An 18,942-nucleotide genomic window follows, 5' to 3' on the forward strand; every position below is an offset into this window, starting at 1 on the left:
CTGTTCTCCACTGATTTTTATTGTCTGTTATGTACTTTAAGTATCTTCTGTTGTTTCTGGCCACTTAGATTAGTCAGCTCTGAGTGGGGTACTAAAAACAGACTGATGTTGATTTTAAGAACAGGTAATTTTGTTTATTTGAGGAGAATATTAACATTTTATTTTCAGCATCATGTGTTACCTGTCACTTTAAATCCTGGCATCAGGTGAGGGCTCTAAAACCCAGGAAAGCTTGTGCTCTCCCCATATTATGACTTACTTCCTGCGGCTTGCTAATCTTGAAGCAGACATAATGGCTATGTCTACACTGACTGATGGTACATTTGCCGCTGTCAGATTAATTTATCCAGTTTGATTGAGCGGCAGTGAAGATCCGCTCAATCGATCCGGAATTTGATCTAATAAAGCCACCTCCCCAAAAAGCGTAGTGCTGCATCGACAGGTACGTGTTTCATGTTGGCACAGTGCAGAGGAGATGGCACGCTAAAACTGAAGTTATGAAGTTGACAGGAGTTACACAAGATTCTCTGTGTACTTTGCGTAACTCCCATCGACTGCCACCAAGTTGATACCAGGCCATCGATACCAAAATGATACCAATGATACAAATAAATAAATAAATAAATGGAAACAAACACAAATAAAATGTTAATATCTCTGTCGTGGTTACAAGGTGAACTGTATCTTAAATCCCTTTGAGTACTTCTCAAGTGCATTTAGTGGGTGACAGGCCTGGCTTCTTGCACCTCACCCTGGGCAGAGCCAGGAAGTCCAACCACTGGGTCTCTGGGTTATAGCCCCCCTGCTGACCAATTGTATTAATGTGACATGCCCAACTCCGTGTGGTACTGGTCAGCCCATTCCCTCCAGGACCCTGTGGTTAAAGTGACTCAAAAATTGCTTCTTTGAAACAAAGCATTATTTTTTCATTCCCCCAAAGGTACAAAGCCCATAGAGCAAAGGGTAAAAAAGTAAAAGTCTACAAACACAATTCCCCTTTTACCTAACCCTTATTCTTTCCTTAAAACCTTTTTGTGCATTTCAACCAGCCCAGTTACCTCCATCTAACAGCCCCTGCTGGTTTCTACCTCTCTCTCTGTCTCCTTGCCAGCCAGTCAGCTCTCACTGACACTCCCTGGGCAGTCCCTGGCCACTCATGGTGTATGTACATTTCAATAAGAAACCTGAGATGCCAGCTGACTCGGGCTCGCGGGGCTCAGGCTAAGGGGCTGTTTAACTGCAGTGTAGATGTCTGGGCTTGGGCTCTAGGTCCCTGTGAGGTGGGAGGGTCCCAGAGCTTTGGCTGCAGCCTGAACCCCAATGCCTACACTGCAATTAAACAGCCCCTTACCTCAAGCCCCGTGAGTCCTAGTCAGCTGGCATGGGCATCTAATTGCAGTGTAGATATACCCTCAGTCAACCCCCTCTGTTTTCTAGGACTGATGTTCTCGATTTTGATCCTAGCCTTAGCCTTGGGAAGAGTAAGCCATTCTCAGCTTGGGAGGAGCCAGGTAGGGGTTATTGCCCAGTAAACATCTTCCCTGTGGTTTCCTCCAGGATGCTTGCTGTGTCATTGTTTTGACTTTCCTGCTTGGTTTCTTTAACAATCCCTTTTGATATAACTCCATAGCAAGTAACCTGTCATGAACATAAAAGAAACATACAGAGGCTTGCACCATATTCATCGCAACTAATACAGATATTTCCCAGTTTGTTACAATCCTCAATAGATTAGGGGAGGAGAGATGGAATGTATTGTAGAAACATGGGGAAAGGATGTTGAATTCCCCATTACCAAGGGGAAAAAAGTCTAAGAAAGATCTTGTGTACCCTAATGAGGTATTGAAGAAAAAGATAAAATGCATAAAACCACAATGAAGTACCTATACATTTCTCAGAAACTTGGGCATTCTAGGAAATAAGGACCAAGTTAAAAAAAAAAATTCAGGGCAAGAGTTCAGAGACAGTCTACAAAAAAAGCATTTGCATGGCTCAGGATGAATGAAAGAGATCTTTACCCTACTTAAATTTGTCACTTGGGACTTGGCTTCTTTAATCCGTCTTTCTCTAGTGGAGAAGAATTAGAGGAATTTCACATTCCTCTAAAAAGCAATAGAATTATGTGGTATGATCACAGGGTGGGAATGAGATGTTCCCTAAAAGAATATAGTTGGTAGAAACAATGGTATATGCAGATAGGAGGAAATCATATTGTTATTCCCCTCTAATAGACAGAACTTTCTGTCTTAAAATAAATGTGTGTTTTAAAATCATTTTTATTCCTTTAAGGGATTAATGATGCATTATTTTCCCCATTGAGAAGTGCTGCCTTCTACCGGAGCACCCAGCTACTATGCTGCTAGTGTTCAGATTTCAGGATTTATGAAGTTCTTTATCACCAAGGCATTGGGTTACTTACAATATTGTGGAGCTGTCAGTCCCCTTAATGACTGCTGCGGAGGCTGGCTTTCCTGTAAAAAAGCCCCTAATTTGGGAAGATATAGCCCTCTTGTTTTCACATGTTGTTTGATCCAAGTTCTGACTGTATCAGTTGTGGGGCCATGTGCTGTCCAATGATATATTTATCTAGCACACATGTCAATTTAATAATACACTATAGTCTATCTCACTAGCACTAGCAATAGAAGAAACACTGCTGCAGTGGCATATTACCTTGCACATGGAACCAGGAGAGCACAGGGGAATTGTCTAGGATCATGTGATTGTAGCCTTGTGTAAAGAACTTGATATAAAGAAAGATATGTAGTCTGCCTCAGCATGACGTGCAGGGGCATAGAAATAGATTGGTATGCTCGTCAGTCTTTCTCCTATGTAAAGTGCTACTGCTGTCTCTGCAGAGATCAGAAAAAAGGGTGAAATGGGAGAGGAGGAGAAAAAAAGACAGAAAACTGGAAGTGGAAAAGTATTAAATTGTAAAAAAACAAAAGGAGAGAAAGTAGAGGGGAGACAGAAAAGAGAGAGAGCAGGACAATATAGTGACAGAAAAAAGGACGAGAGAAGAAAAGACAAAACTAAAACTCTTATTTAGCCCTCATTAAACAAGAATTTGACACCCGTGTATTAAGTATAGATCCTCCCGATACCTGAGCAGTTTATTACAGCCAAAACAATATCATTGTACTGTACATAACTAGCAGAATACAGAACGTTTTCAACTTTGTACTGTAATTTTAGAAGAATACGTGCAATCTTTCTATTGTCAAATTAAAATATTGTTTTAATACTTTTTTTTCTTTTAGCTTGTATTTTATTTCCTCCTCATACTAAACATTCTAACTACCCTCTGGCGTTCCATTCCTTCTAGTGTGCTGTATAGGAATTCCATACTGATTAAAATTGAGGTAGTGGCTTCAACCTTCCCAGATTACTGTACCCTTTCAGGAGTCTGATTTGTCTTGTGTATCCCCAAGTTTCACCTCACTTAAAAACTACTTGCAGACGTAAAAATACAAAAGTGTCACAGCACACTATTAGTGAACAATGGCTTACTTTCTCATTTTACCATATAATTATTAAATAAATCAATTGAAATATAAATATTGTACTTACATTGTAGTGTATAGTATATAGAGCAGCATAAACAAGTCATTGTTTGTATGAAATTTTAATTTGTACTGACTTTGCTAGTGCTTTTTATGTAGCCTGTTGTAAAACTAGGCAAATATCTAGATGGCTTGATATACTCCTTGGAAGACCTCTGTTTACTCTCAGCGGTACTGTATACTCCTGGTTGAGAACTACTGGTTTAGAGGTTTCAAAGCTCCCATTTTCCTGAATTCCACAGAGACAAGCTTCTGAATCCTTTCTTTGCAGGAAGACTTAGAGGGAATTGGAGGCTAGAGAGGGGACATAGTCAATGGTAGCTCTCTGTTGCCTGGGTCCCCTCTATAGTGGAAATACAGCATTTCTGATTAATTTGGTGTTCCATTCTCCAGAGGAAGGAGTCAAAGTTTTAGACTATTAGGGCCTGATGCACAGTCAATTGAAGGCATAGGAAGTCCTTTTCATTGACTCCAGCGGATTTTGGGTCAAGTTTTTAGTAAGGAAATTGGACATGTGGTGTTAGGCCTCAAGAAGAAATTTTAGAGATCTATCATTAGATAACAGGCATTCACAAAAGACATTTTTTGTTTGTAATTTGTCCGAGCATTTCTGCCTGTCATTTTACTCTTTATAAAGAGGATATTTGGATAGCTACTATAGCAGATTTATCTTGATCACTACATTTCTGATGGTAAAAATATCAAGTTGCTGTCTTTTTCACTTGCAAAGTTACCCTTAAAAATATAAACCAGTGTAAATGGCTGTAAACCAATCATTAGGGTTGTAACCTTGACAGTGATTTTTGCTAAAGCTCACAGGTTATTCAGGCTTTCTCAAACTCCACAGAAAACAGAGACTCCCTACTTTCAGGGACACTTAATTATTTATTTATAAAAATTGAGATTGTATTAATGTTTACTCATGATAAAGCACAGTGGGGTGTTAGAAGTACTTTTTGGGAGAACAGGCCAGGTGGCAGTCATTTTTCTATTTTTATATGGTTGAAAATGGGTTGATGACAAAGTGTTCTACTCGCCTGGCAAAAAAAGCCACACTTTTTATGGTATTAGTGAATTCCACCACAACTCCGACTTCTTGTACAGCTCCTGCATTTCATTGGCTTTAGTTGGTTACTTGTGTTGATAATATTGAATGATAGTTGGGCCTACTATGGTCATTTAGAAATAGATTTTGTTTTGACTGTGCTATATTCCAGCAGATGTGTATTAAAAATGATAATAATTCTGATGTTAATAATAATAATAATAATAATAGTATTTAGTACTTATGTAGGTCTCTTCATCTTCAAAGTGCTTTCCAAAAATTAACTAATTCTCACAACACCCCCATGAAGTAGGTAAGCATTATTATCTGTTTACTAATTCTGCTTCAATGGCACTTATTTATCAACATTTCCTTCAGTCCCTGGATAAACCACTAATTTTATTTAATGTTAAATTGTTAAATGCTGATTTTTTTCACATATTAAGCATGCACATGATCTAGAATGTTGTATGGGAAAATAAAATATAAAAATTAAGGGTGAAGTCCTTGATTCGTCTCAATAGGCAGGTAAGGCCTAGAACACAGTGGAGATGCTGTGGTTGGAAAGGCCATGTGGAGGGGAAATTCACGCCTTCCTGAACTCCTCCATTCTTGCAGCCTCTGAGACTTCTCCCTTAACTAGGTTCCAGAGAGCAGAAGGGCCCCCCTTGTATTATGGGGGAAAGAGTACTTAAGTCCAGATGTACAAAGGTATTTAGGCACTGAAAGATGCAGATAGATGCCTAGTGGGATTTTCAAAGGTGCCTTAGTCAAGTAGGAGCCAAATAGTAGCTAGACACCTAACCTGCTTATGTGCTTTTGAAAATCCAACTAGGCAGCTCTCTGCATCTTTAGGCACTTAAATACCTTTGTACATTTATCCCTAAGTAGTTGAGTGTCCTTAACTGGATGGTGGTGTGAGTGAGGGATGTAAAAGATAAGTAGTGTGTTAAGAAATCCAAGATGCTGTATGTGATCACATAGCATTAAAGATTATGCAAAGAATAATGTTTAATGAAAGGAATATTACTAGGCATATTAAAGCTTTCTGCTCCAAACATGTATTAGCATTGCTAAACCATTTTAATTTTCCAGCTGAATTATTTAGTTTGTTATACTAAAGGCTGTTGTCAATACTTCCAGTAGTGTTGAGAATGTCTTGTGATATGAGAAGTTCATATCTTTCTGGCACATACTGCAGTGTCTCTTTTAACCAGTTGTGGTCCTTTAACCTTTTTAGGAAACAGACAACATTTTGGTCCCTGAAGTCTTTATACATACCCCTTTTTATCTGATGCTTCAAGTTCCATCATGGACATATTTTTATGTTTTGAAAAAAGATAGAAAAGCCTTCAAGTCTTTAACATTTCATTTTATTATAATCATGGATAAAATAAATATAGCAATTTACATTAAATAGATTTGAGATTGTTCTATGTTTGAAATTCTTGAATGCTTTCTTAATACTACTTTAAAGTTGACAGATAATCCCTTGGAGAGAGAAAAATGAAGATAAGTCTCCTCCAGTTTTTTTATAACAAAATTGCATCCTAATATTGTAATAAGGGAAATATGTAATTTGTCTCTTATTTATGATTGGTTGATTGATAATTTTGTTATTAAAATTAAAAGGCATCTAGTTAGTGAAAAGCGTGCACTTTGATCAAGAATTGCCTTAGCTACTTTATGCAGATGCAGAAGTATACTGCAATATCTTTATGTAGATATAGAGCAATAGTTTACACTTTTATCATACTCATTTGCCAAAGAGGGAAACTATAAAAGCAAAATCCTAGTTGACAGGTGAAAAATTCAAGAGCTGATTGCTTCTATCTACCCATGTCTTGTTCTTATATGGCACTCATAACCCTGATCACTTAGTGTATCTCAAAATGAACAAAGATATACTTATGTCCGTCAGCCAGGCTTGGGCTTTATTAAACTTTCTGTGGGATATTGTGAGAAGGTATGACACACAAGTCCACTGGCGGTTCACTGCTCTGTGTCAACAACTCTTGTCAAGCCTGACATACTTACTACACCTAACACACTGTTTTCTTTTCATGATATATATCCCAAAGGTGGCATGTATCACTGGGAAGTTAATAACTCATTGATCATTAATATTCTTGAGGGAATTGGGCATAGGGTATGTACAAGGGTTATAGATATATATTAGAATTATGTTCTTAAAATGTGTTTGACAAGCAATGCATAAGCCCAATCTCCCTTAGATAAAGGAATGAATGTGTATTTGCTTTTCTAACCAGCCTAGTCATAACGCAGAAAGAATGAGATATATTTACATATAAAGTAAACAAAGCTATAAAACTAAAGGGCAGGGGAGAAAACAGCATGGGTCTACACCCCAGCAAGAAAGAGAAACTTCACCTGAAATACATTTCAAATTCATGACTTTGTTTCAAGAGGCAGGATGACCTCATGCTGTTCTTCCCTTCCTGTGTACTTCCCATCCCCTTATGTGTGATCTATTGTTTTGATTCCACCATGCTGAATTTACATAGGAGACAGGTAAATAGCTGCCTTCTCTCCAATGAGAACCAGTTTCTCCCTTTTTGGCCATGGACTTTAAAACATAATATCATTAAGTATCCATATTTCCTCATATAGTGTTAATATATTCATTACAAAAGGATATTAATCACGAATGTGTCATTAGCTTTCAGAAAACGTTCACACTATACCCTTGTATACGGCCAGTTGATTCAATAGCTTATCTCTTGAGGTTCAGCCCCTGTCTTTATAGACTTTGAAATGGATTCTTTTGAGGGTGACCCCTCAAAGTAAAGTTTATTCAAGCTGTGAAGAAAGTGACATGGAGTCCGGTGGTGAAGAAAGCACCATGCTTTTTCTTCCCCTACTTATTAGTTTAATAGCTTCGTTTACCTAACATGTAAAAATGGACATTCATTGTTTTTGCCTGAAAATAAGGCTGGTCAAAGAATCAAATACACATTCCTGTTTAACAATCCCCCCTGACATGCCTGGTTTAAACATACTATAGTCATAATCCTAGTATATATCCATAACTCTTAAAATCCTCCATGTACTTACATTATGCAAGAATGTTAACGATCAGTGAATTATTAGTTTCAAATGATACCACACAAGGCATGTTTTTATTATTACAGATTATTACAGTAGTGTGTAGGATGTGAATGCAGGGGTGCTTAGTTTCACAGAAGTTTAATGGGGGTGGCTAGCCATGTGAATAAAGATAAGCATATTCCGAAGTGATTGCAAGTTAGGACCTTATACTTATTTGATATTGGGGGAAGGCATAGTCTAGTATTTGTAACACCTTGGTGGGAGCCAGAAACTACTGAGTTTTAATCCCAACTGACACTGATTCCCTCTGAGAACTTAGGCTGCTCCTCTTTGCCTCAGTTTTCTCATCTGTAAAATGGGAATAATGCTTATTTACCTACTTCACTAGGGCAAATTAGTAAATATTTGTAAAGTACATATAAGAACTAACCCCTTTAAAAGTTGTATTATTATGTGAAGCAATTAAATCAATGGTGCTGCATTTTTTTCTTTTTTTGATAAAAGTACACTTGCTTTAAAAACTTAGCTAATATTTTAGTGAAAAAAGTTAAACTACAATAGTATAGGGAGAAAAATGCACTCCTAGGAATATAATTTGCACTTTATTAGCCACAGCCTAACACTGCCAACTGTCTTGACTATCTTTCATGAACAGAAGTTGATCCAGTAAAAGATCTCATCCACCTAGACTGCAAAAAGTAGTTACTCTGTAGTGCACTTACAGATTAAAAATTGTCATTTTATGATAATTTTATCATCTCATCAAGGGTGGTCATGCTTTTCTGAGTGTCTTCAATTAACAGAGCTGACCTCTTCAGATTTTGAGACTTGGGAATTAATTACATTCAGTTTGCAAGGCTGTGTTCTTTGATATTGCTAGAATTAGTGGTGGAGTGAAGTATTTTCTGAAAGAGGGAACCATTCTGAGTGTGAGTAGGTGGATAGTAGGAAGAGAACACACATTTGCTTTTTAAATTAAATACAACTTTTAAAAAATGTGGGGTGAAATCCTGACCCCACTGAAGTCAATGACAAAACTCAATGGGACCAGGATTTCCCTTGTGAATTTTTCTTGCTTTTCATTGAATGCATTGAATGAAAGGAGGATTAAAGTGAATGATAGAACTAGCACAGATTGGCTCTAAGGACCCCATATGTTTGATGAAACATCACTTAGTTGAGACTAGAACAGGATGGAGATATATTTTTCAGTGGGAAACTTTCAAAAATCAAAAATGTTTGGCCGATCTCCCCCCCCTCCGCCTCCCAAAAAGATTCAGAAATGCTACTGCAGTGCCTCATGGGAGTTGAATGCCCCGCATCCTCCTCTGTGTGCAGTGCTTCCTGACTCTGCTACATCTCATCTGATGAACAAGAATCTCCTCTCACACTGAACCACTGCAATGCATCATGGGAGTCCTTGCCCAGGATGTATAATGTAATAACTTCCATGAGGCACCACACTGGCATTTCTGAATTGATTTTTTTTAGTTTTGGTGTGTTTGTTTTTTCAATATAAAATCAGTTTTGGGAAAAAATGGTTTAAATTAAACCAGAGGCATAGCCGGAAGTGATTTTTCTGGCAGGGCCTGTGATTGACTTGGGTGGGCCTGGGCCACTTCCTGCTTCCGGTCATGTGACTGGAAGCAGGACGTTCAGGAAAGTGACCTGGCCGAGAAACTCAGCTGCCGTAACTGGAGCTTCAGGCAGCTTAGTGATTCTCTGCCAGTTGCTTCCCGAACTTTCTTCTTCCGGCCATGTGACCAGTAACAGGAAGTTCAGGTAGCAATCATCCAAAAGCTGCCTGATGCCTCAGGGTAGTTTAGGCAGAGCATCGGCAGCAGAAGCAACAGATTGGTTGGGCTTGCTTTCAAAGTGAGTGAAGAGGAAAAGATAAAGCCATATTGCTCAACTGTCCCTTGTTCTAAATGACCACACTAATTTAAGTCCCAAAATTAACTAAATTCACACAAATTTGGTGTCCCTCACTTTTATTGTTAAAAATTATTGTTAAAAAATAAAGAATCAAGAACTGAAGTTATCCAGAGAGTTGATTATACTAAAGGAATAAATTCTACAACATTTTAATTTTCCTGCATAAGTGACTTTTATGTCTCTCTTACTTTGAGACTTTGTTGTACATTACAATGGGCATTTTGCACACAGAATAGGAATGTATAGTACAAGTGACATTATCTTGCCAAGGAGACACAAGAGAGGAAAACATGTTTTTGACTTAAGCTTTCTGCTCTTCAGTTCTGTTTGGTACATCAATATGATGGCGTCTTTTATAAATAGTAAAGACAGTATTTCACTCAATGAAAAAGCTATTTGGGAACAACTTTTTATATCGGCTGAAGGAAATTTGATAAAAGATTTAACAATCTTCCAGTAGCAATAACCGCAGTGAAAGGACTGCCCCCCAGGTATGTGTCATGCAAGACTGAATAGATGTGATTGAACAGGGTGGTGCAACTGAGACTATCAAAAAGCAGAATGGTAAATTGCATTATCATGCTCCACAAATGTCTGCCCCTGCAAAAGGCAATAAAAGAAATAAAAAACCCTGGGACTTTTCAGTTTGGAAAAGAGAAGACTAAGGTGGGAATTGACAGAGGTCTATAAAATCATGACTGGTGTGGAGAAAGTAAATAAGGAAGTGTTATTTACTCCTTTCCATAAGACAAGTAGTAAGGATCACTAAATAAAATGAACAAAAGGAAGTACATCTTCACACAACACACAGTCAACCTGTGGAACTCTTTGCCAAAGGATTTTGTGAAGGCCAAACTGTAACAAGGCACAAAAAAGAACTAAATAAGTTAATGGAGACGAGGTCCATCAATGGCTATTATCCACTTTAAACTAAACGATTTTATTTCTTCTTAGAACTGAAACATGAGATCCATGTTTGGAGACTGACTGCACAACGCATCAACCCTGCCAGCAGAGAAGAAACTGCTGTGAAATGCCTCTTAATGCAGAAAGTTCTGACTCTGGAGATCTTGCTGAGGAAAAAACTCAAAACATTTCATAGGTATAACATGCACAAACTCATGACACTTCAATTTTGTAGAGGCATGGATTTTTTTTGCCACTTGTGAAATCCACAGTCTGGTGGAATTAATTGAGAGTGGCAATTTATGGAAATTTGCTATTTTTACCATGGGGATACAGTGTCTGCTGTATCAGTGCTTTGCTAACTGTGCGTAAGATTATCTGTGAAATCTGGCCCCACTGATGTCAATGGTAATACTCTACTGACTACACTGAGGCCAGGATTTTACTTTAGTAATCTGAGGCACAGTTAGGAGAGTGAAGATCAGTGCGTTCTTTATTAGAACGAGATGTGGATTCTGTGCCTTCTTCTGAGCATCATGTGGGAATTGGAAAAGATGTACTGCCCCTCCTACCCAGCACCCTTCCCAATAATGGTTAAAGACTGAGTAAGTAGTTAAAATTGTTTGAGAAATGGAAGGAGGCAGAATTGCTTTTAGAGGCTGCAAAATATATGGTAATGTGCTCCTGAACTTCAGAGTCTAAAAATGTTAGGTAGTTTTCATTTGACGACATAAAAAGTAAGTTTGTGGCCCTTTTCCATGCAACAGTGTTCTTCGGAACATACAGTGTGGCATGCTGCTAAATAATTTTTTGAAATAAAATATTAAAGTGCTCTTCAATGAGGTTATGACTTTGGAAGGCGTCCCACTAATGTATAAAATTATTTAATATTAGCATTTAAAAAAGCACTATCATTTAAAATATGACCACAATTTACATGTTTAGGGTGGGGAAAAAATTATAAAACCAAAGTCCAACAAAAATGTTGACCCAATTTTTAAAAAATTTCCAATGAAAACAGCTACTAGACAGGTAAAAGTTGTCCTGTAGAATTTGAAACCCAAGTATTATAGCACAAAGAATCTGACAGTGAAATTGAGACTAAACAAAAGTGAAACTGACTTTATTAATTCATATTGTCCAAGCTGAATGAAGTGCAGATAAATGCCATGAAAAGGAAATGTAAATTGGATTTTAAAGATTCTTTCAGAAACCTAAAGTGTTTTTGTTTACATCATATGATGTTAAAACTGACATGGTACATATTGAATAGTGTGACAGGTTCACTTTAAATGATCAAAATCAAAAAGGAAAAAACATATTATAAGACATTATGGTTAACCAATGAGAGAACTTCTGAAGTGTGCATATAAACTACCTCAATGATGCTGGAAGTCAGGATTGCTCCGCATAATGCAGTAATGTGTAATGCATTAGTGTTAAAAACACAGCTCCTGAACTGCACCATAAAGCTTTATGCTGGGAGAGCTGACTATGCTGATAATTAAATGAAGTAATCCAGATTTAAAAAACTTCATTATAAATTGCAAATTATATGTCTATATATCTATATCAAAGTGCATGTGCACGCATACACGCACCTATATATTTTGATTGGTTGATGCTATCACATGACCATTATTTTATCTCAAAATAATCTTCCAGAACTGGTGCTGCAATTTACTACAGTCTTTGGTCTCAGTCCTGCAATGAGGTTTGCTAGTTCAGATTTACAATGATACAGAATTTCTTTAAAGCCAGTGGGACTTTTCATGAGCGTGGGGCTTGTGTGTTAATAGAGTGTATTGCAAAACTAGGTTTTTAGGTTAAAATCCTGGTCCCATTTAAGTTAATGGGAGTTTTGCTATTAATTGTAATAGGGCCAAGGTTTCATACTTAGAGTGCGTTGTTTATATAAGTAAGAGGATGGTCTAAATGTGGGAGGAGCTAGTTGTAATAAAGAGGACCTATTCCAATAGTATATTGAGATGATTGTGGCAGAATTCTAGTTTTATAACTACAGGGCATGTGTCATTTTCTTTCAGACAAATTTCACAGGAAGATAAAAACTGGGAAACAAATATTCAGGAGCTCCAGAAAAAGGTAAATAAATGGCAGTTATACTGAGTTTCAGAAGAACTGGCTTTCTGATTTGATACATAAATAATATTTTGAAATATATCCTAGCAGGAACCAATGTAGTGCACTTATTAAATACTCACCATGCAGGGAAGAAAAGCTGATAGGCTGGCTTCTGAGTGGGATGGAATTAAGGTAGCATAGCTACTTTAGCTATGAATTTCTGCATGTTCAGGTGTTTAGGTTTCTTTTAAATTTAACCTTACATTTGAATTTCCTGTGTTTCTTTTTTGTTTTAACTCGAATGTACTTGAAAGATATATAATATACCAAACCCCCAAGTATGTACTTGCAGCTTTAAGTTTACTTAATGATGGTTTTTGGTCACATTTTATACTTTCCATTTATAAATACTTTTATCAAGCATTAATAAATGATTAATAGATGTTTTAATAAATTGTTAGTCCATTGTTATAGATTCCAGCAGTTCAACAGGTTGCTTATAATCATGGCTTATAATTATAGAAAATATCTTGTACTGATGTCCTTATAACCATCAGTAACGTATTACTTATGTCCTTAATATATGTATATTATTATAATTTAATTTTGTTCTTGAGGCAGCACCTAGGAACAGCAGTCATAGACCAGGACCTCAATGCAATATGTACTGTACAAACACAGAGCAAACAGACAGTCCATGTCTCAAAGAGCTACAGTCTAATCAACCTCTTCTTAAAAGAACCTTAGTATAAAGTATGATCAGATTTTTAAATGGTCTTAACAAGGGTCCGGAAGAGAAAATGATGACAAGAGAATGGAATACAAGGGCAGAGAGTGAGAGAAGGTGGGGACTATTAAGAAGAATTAGGATGAAGGGGGAATCTAGGTGGAGCAAGTGAGACTAGAAAGAGGAACCAGAAGACAATAGAGGAAAAGACTGGGACAAAAAAGGGAAATAGAGAGGAACGGGGGAGAAGATGGGGACTTGTGATGAGAAAGTGGACCTTGGGGAAAAAGAGGGGCCAGGAAAGGGGAGTGCAGGAATTAGGTAGAAAATGGGGACTAGAACAATAAATAAAGGGAGAATGATGAGACTAAAGAATAGAACCTGTGGATTAGGTTCTAAGACTCTGGAGCACAATTCTATAGCAAAGGGTAATTTATTTGTGAGCGATGGAATCACAGAGTGCATCTAGCTCTGGTTATAATGGAAATTGCATTTCAATATAACTGTTCTCATTATAATATTTAGAACTGAAAATGTTTAAAAATTGGTTTCCTTTGCTATCAGTTACATACAAAACAAATTTAGAAGTTGTAGATAATTTCAAAAAATTTTTAATCTAAAATAACATTGTTTCTGCAGAATTTTCTTTTTTTCCTCCCAAGAGAATCGTTCTCCCAGCTCAAGATTTTTTACTTTATTTTTTTTACTGTAAAGGAAACATGCGATACAGGACCAAAAGTTTATACTTTACAAATGCATGTAGGATTGAAAATGTGTACAGTATAATAAATAGTTTCTTCTGTAACGTAGTTACTGAACATTTTTCCTACCTACAGCACAGAATAACAGACAAAATACTTCTCATCAAATGCCTGACCGTGCTGGGATTTGTTATTCTGATGTTCTTCCTCAATTCATTTGTTCCAGGCATTCACCTAGATCTTGGTGAGTCTGATTTCTCTGCTTTATCATACTGATAGATTTAGTAATAAAAATGTTACATTTGAGCTTGGATCCGTTCACAAGGTCCTTTTCTTCTATACTATATATATCTCTGCTACACAGTCCTATGACACTGATCAGAACAGAAGTTTCCCTGATCATGTTCTCAAAATCCAGGCATGTCCCAATCAAGTCAGTAGTAACAAATATGCTGGTGACTTCCATTCTCTGACCAGGACGTCCATATCAGAAGGGTCAAGGGTGGGTAGGGATCCCATGGTGCCTGTATGCACACCTCTCAACCTGCCAAGGGTTGTGATGCGACGTATGATAAATACTGAACATGAAGGCAACAAAAATCGTTTATGCAGGAAAATTAAAATGTTCTGAGAGCCATTCCTTCAGTAAAAATAATTATTTCTATAACCTCAGTTCTCCGATTCTTTACTAGCAATGTTAATGATTTTCTACAGTAAAATTGAGGAAACATCAAATTTGTATGGAATGTGGGGGCTAAATGAATGATGTCCTTTGAAATAAAGGAAAGTGGAGAGGTAGTTATCTATGTATGTCCCATTTTGGCTGAGACTGTCCCCTTTTTAAGCCCTGTCCAAGACATCCTAACTTTGTTCATTCTAACTGATCAGTTGGCAAGAGCAAATGGGACCAATGCCCAGTGTTGCCAAAAAAGTGGGCCTTTCAGGGTGGGGGAAAGCTGCAACACCAGCCTGGCACAGTGGGGCTTGGGTGAGCAGAGACACCAGGTGGTTCAGGCCATACCCCTACGGAGAAGAGGGGGCGGCTTGGGCCAGCTCGGTGCTGTGTCCCATTTCCCATTTGGAAAATATGGTCACCCTATATATTTAACAGTTTATAACTGAGCAAAAGCTAAATGGAATTTCATGGTTCAAATAAAAGGTACTTTCCAGGTTCAAATTTCAAAGGCCTGAAGCTAACAATGGAGATGAGAGAGCTTCTCAAAGAAAAGGTCACAAGATTCCTTTGTCCTGGGAAAAATATGATGCCAATTCAAGTCAACCTGTAATCAGCAATTGCCACATTATGGTATACTCCTTGCTCTCCTTTAAAATTCTTCAACCTTGTAATTCAGGAATTGCCCAGAATCCATGCTTTGTCAGCCCTGGCGATGCACCTGTTTCTTTTCTATCAGTGGTACCTGTGCTGCCACTTCCAAACCTCCATGCTATGTACTTTTGGAAATGCCACATCAATCTGCCCCAATATCAGGAAGTAGCCCTCCTCCCATGGTGGGGCTAGTAAAATACAGGATTTCTGAAATAACTAATCCAAGGCTAGCTTTCCACCCATTCTCATTTCCCGCCCTGGTCTGCAGCCAAAGCACCACTGCCTTTCCCACATTCCTCCCCTCACCCCCCAGTAGGTCCTCTGTCTCTGTCTCTTTCCCACTTGATATAAGTATTGGTTAGGCCAGCTGCTTGCTCTTCCGCTATGTTCACAGTAAACCTCCCCATAAAATAAGAACATATTATAACAGAAACAATGTGTAGCAATGTGAGTGATGAATTCTTTATTACACAGCTGTACAAAGGTTCAGACCAGAAATATCAGTGGCAGGCTGTTCACTGGGGCGATGGCACTTAACTACCATGGCGAGCATGAAATGGTAACATAGAAACCTTCTCAGTAGTTTTCTAGTGGCCCATGTACATCTGCACAGCCAGCTAATGCAAAGGAGCTCTGAAAAGAGTGAATTCATTCATCTCAAGGTGATGTTGTCAGAGGAATGAGAACACCCCTTGGAGATGAATATAACCTGAAACAATAGCTCTGGGACACCTGAACTGCTCCATGCATCTCAGTGGGTGTTCCCATCCTGCTTCTGAGTGCTTCAGAGCCTGAGATAGGCATGAAACTCCGCACCCAAGTCCCATCTTGGACTGCCCCAGATCCTGCAGCAGAGAGGGGGCCTCAAACCATCCCAATAGGCAACCCCCCCTCCCCCCGAACTGGCTCACGTGAGGAGAGGTAGGGTGGAGGGTGTCCAACCCTTGTAGATGGGAATGGGACCTACCAGACTCTGGCACACGCATAGGAGGCAGTAAGAGGGGCTCTCCCTCTTTCCCACCTCCCCCACTTCGCTGCCCCTTAGTGCTCCTTCCAGGAAGCATTCACATATCTAATATATTCTGCATAATATTTTGATTACATTCCCACCAAAACAGAATTTTTCCATTGACCTAGCTACTGCCTCTCAAGGAGGTGTATTACCTACAACAGGAGAACACCTCTCATCAGCATAGGTAGTGTCTATACCAAAGCACTGTGGCAGCGTTGCTGATGTAGCAGTTTAACAGTAGACATACCCTCATTCCAAAATTTATTTTGTCTTAGGTGGGGGCTTGTAATTAACTTATTCTTAGGCCAGGCCTACACTACAAAATTATGTCACCCTAACTTACATCAGCATACAGCCACCGCAATTAATAAAAATCACTTGTGTGTGCGCACACTTGGCTCCGTATGTCAGTGGGGTGCACGTCCTCACCAGCAGTATTGTATTGTATTGTATTGTATTGTATTGTATTGTATAGCCCTGTATTGACTGAATTGTCATTGTGGGATGGCTCCTGAAAGCCAGTAACAGTTGATGGATGCAAAGCAGGGTCTACACTGACCTAATTATATCAATCCTGACTGTGCCGCTCGGGGAGGTGATGTTACTAAATTGGTGTTGAGAGTAACTTATATTGGCAGGAGCCAAATTTAAGTGAAGACGCTTCGAGAGCTAGGTCAACAGAAAGCAGCTTACGTCAGCCTGTGTAGCGTAGACCAGGCCTTAGTTACGTTAACGGAAGGGTGAGTTCACAGCCAATAATCTCAAGGAGGTCTGTCAGTCATTAGCACCTCTCTGTTTAACAGAACAAGGCAGCACAAGGACGTTTTTTTGGAGGCGGCAGGGAGGGAAGCATGTAACTCGGACCCCAAATGACCCCATATTTGGATCACTAACACTACCCATGTCCCCATGAGGCACACCAAATTTAAAAGCAATCTAACTATTTGGATTATGGAATGCTTACGGGTGTCAAGCTTCAAAGCGTATAAATGGCAGGAGTGGAAACACTCTAGTTATTTTTTTGTATTGGTGCCTAGGCACTATACAAATGTACATTTCTGAAAATCCCAGTCTCAGTTTGAGTCCTTTGAAGGTTTAGTGGTGCCTTGCATTCCTTTTGTTGAAGCTCAGACTGAGACTACTTTTTTCAGGGCTTACATCTCTGCAATCCCTATCTCAAGTGACTCCAAATTTGGGTCACTAAGCTTAGGTTGCTCCCTTCTGAGGCACACTAAATTTCCAAGGAATCCAAGTGACCGTGTTGATTTTAGAGGACTGAGAAATGTCGACCTTTAAACAGAAGTCATGACATAACCTTAACTATAATGGTGCTGCTGGGCCACTGTAATTAGTGTGAATGGGAGATGTAGGCTCACACCATGAGGGGTTATTGATGACTCCTGAACTACACTATCTTAATTTTAGCTATCAATTACATATTATTGGTACAGAACTTTTGTTGCTATGATTCTCCATTCTCCAGTGCATGGAAATAATTTTCTTAAAATACCATACATCTTGTACTCTAATGCTTCTGTTAAAGTTGTGCAACGTTTTTCCTCATAAAAAGTAAAGTGGATCTTCGATCAGTGTTTACTTTTCCTGCAGAATAATGTGTTATACAAAGGTTGGAGTGTTAGCAATCTAATAACTTTTAATTGCATTTGGAAGAGTGAATCAGAAAGATTATAGAATTTTTTATCAAACCCCAGCCTAGATATAATTTTTCCATTATGAATTTGGAATCACTAAGATAATTTGCCAGGGTTGATGTTTTAATTTAAACAATAAAATCAGCATATTTAACAGCCTTCTTAAATGCTGGTGGCCTTCCTGTTCAGTTTTCTTGTATCCTTTAATCAATTTACTTCTATTTATATGCAAATACATATGTTAATGCAATGCTAAGACTGAGATTTTAAACAAACAGAAAAAGTAAAATTGAGAGTGAAGGTTTCCACAACATCCTTCGTTCTGCCTCTTCTGTATTTGATTTTTTTAAGTAACTTCTGTTATGTCCTGTTGACTAAGCTCTCCAGGGAAAATACTGTCATTTCGCTATATGGGTGTACAGTGCCTAACACAATGATTTCTGACTGTGGCTCATATGAATAATTATTTATGTATGTTTACACTTTTCCTTTATCTGTAATGTTAGTTGCACATATGTAGTATTTTGTACTACTTGATGGTAGCACAAACATTTCTGGTAATGGGACGTTATTGTAAAGTATTTTTTTCCTTACTCTTGTGTGGTAAAAATCCCAACTTCGATTTAGCATTAACAGATTTTTGCGCAGAATTGTCTTTGTTTTTTTCTTTGTATGCTTCTCACCCTGTCCATAATTTTCTCCTCTGTATTCCTTTAAAGTGAAACTGCCACAGCGTTGCTCTGTGCTATTTATGGGGCCACACGGTTTTTCTGCAGAACTTTCTTCCCAACTCCTTCCCCCAGTAGAATGGTTGTTTTACTGTGTTTGGGAGAATTCTATGGCTGCAGTACGTGTCCGTAATTCCTCACTTGTAGTTATGCAGCATCTCCTTCATGTTGCTGTTCTTCTAGTACTGTAGCTAA

General features: G+C 38.3%; 1 protein-coding gene across 1 annotated transcript in view; it reads left to right on the forward strand.

Annotated features, from left to right (window-relative positions):
- OCA2 (OCA2 melanosomal transmembrane protein) overlaps window positions 1–18,942 on the forward strand; it is a 259,682-nt gene that overhangs the window by 125,860 nt on the left and 114,880 nt on the right. Inside the window, exons 15-17 of the mRNA XM_067559931.1 lie at window positions 10,567–10,714; window positions 12,564–12,621; window positions 14,164–14,272. Coding sequence (XP_067416032.1) covers window positions 10,567–10,714; window positions 12,564–12,621; window positions 14,164–14,272 — 315 coding nt within the window. The remainder of the gene's footprint in view (window positions 1–10,566; window positions 10,715–12,563; window positions 12,622–14,163; window positions 14,273–18,942) is intronic.

Source organism: Emydura macquarii, unplaced genomic scaffold, assembly GCF_026122565.2.
Source record: "Emydura macquarii macquarii isolate MOO-44397 ecotype Brisbane River unplaced genomic scaffold, CSIRO-AGI_Emac_v2 contig_2207, whole genome shotgun sequence".
NCBI classification, from domain to species: Eukaryota; Metazoa; Chordata; order Testudines; family Chelidae; genus Emydura; species Emydura macquarii.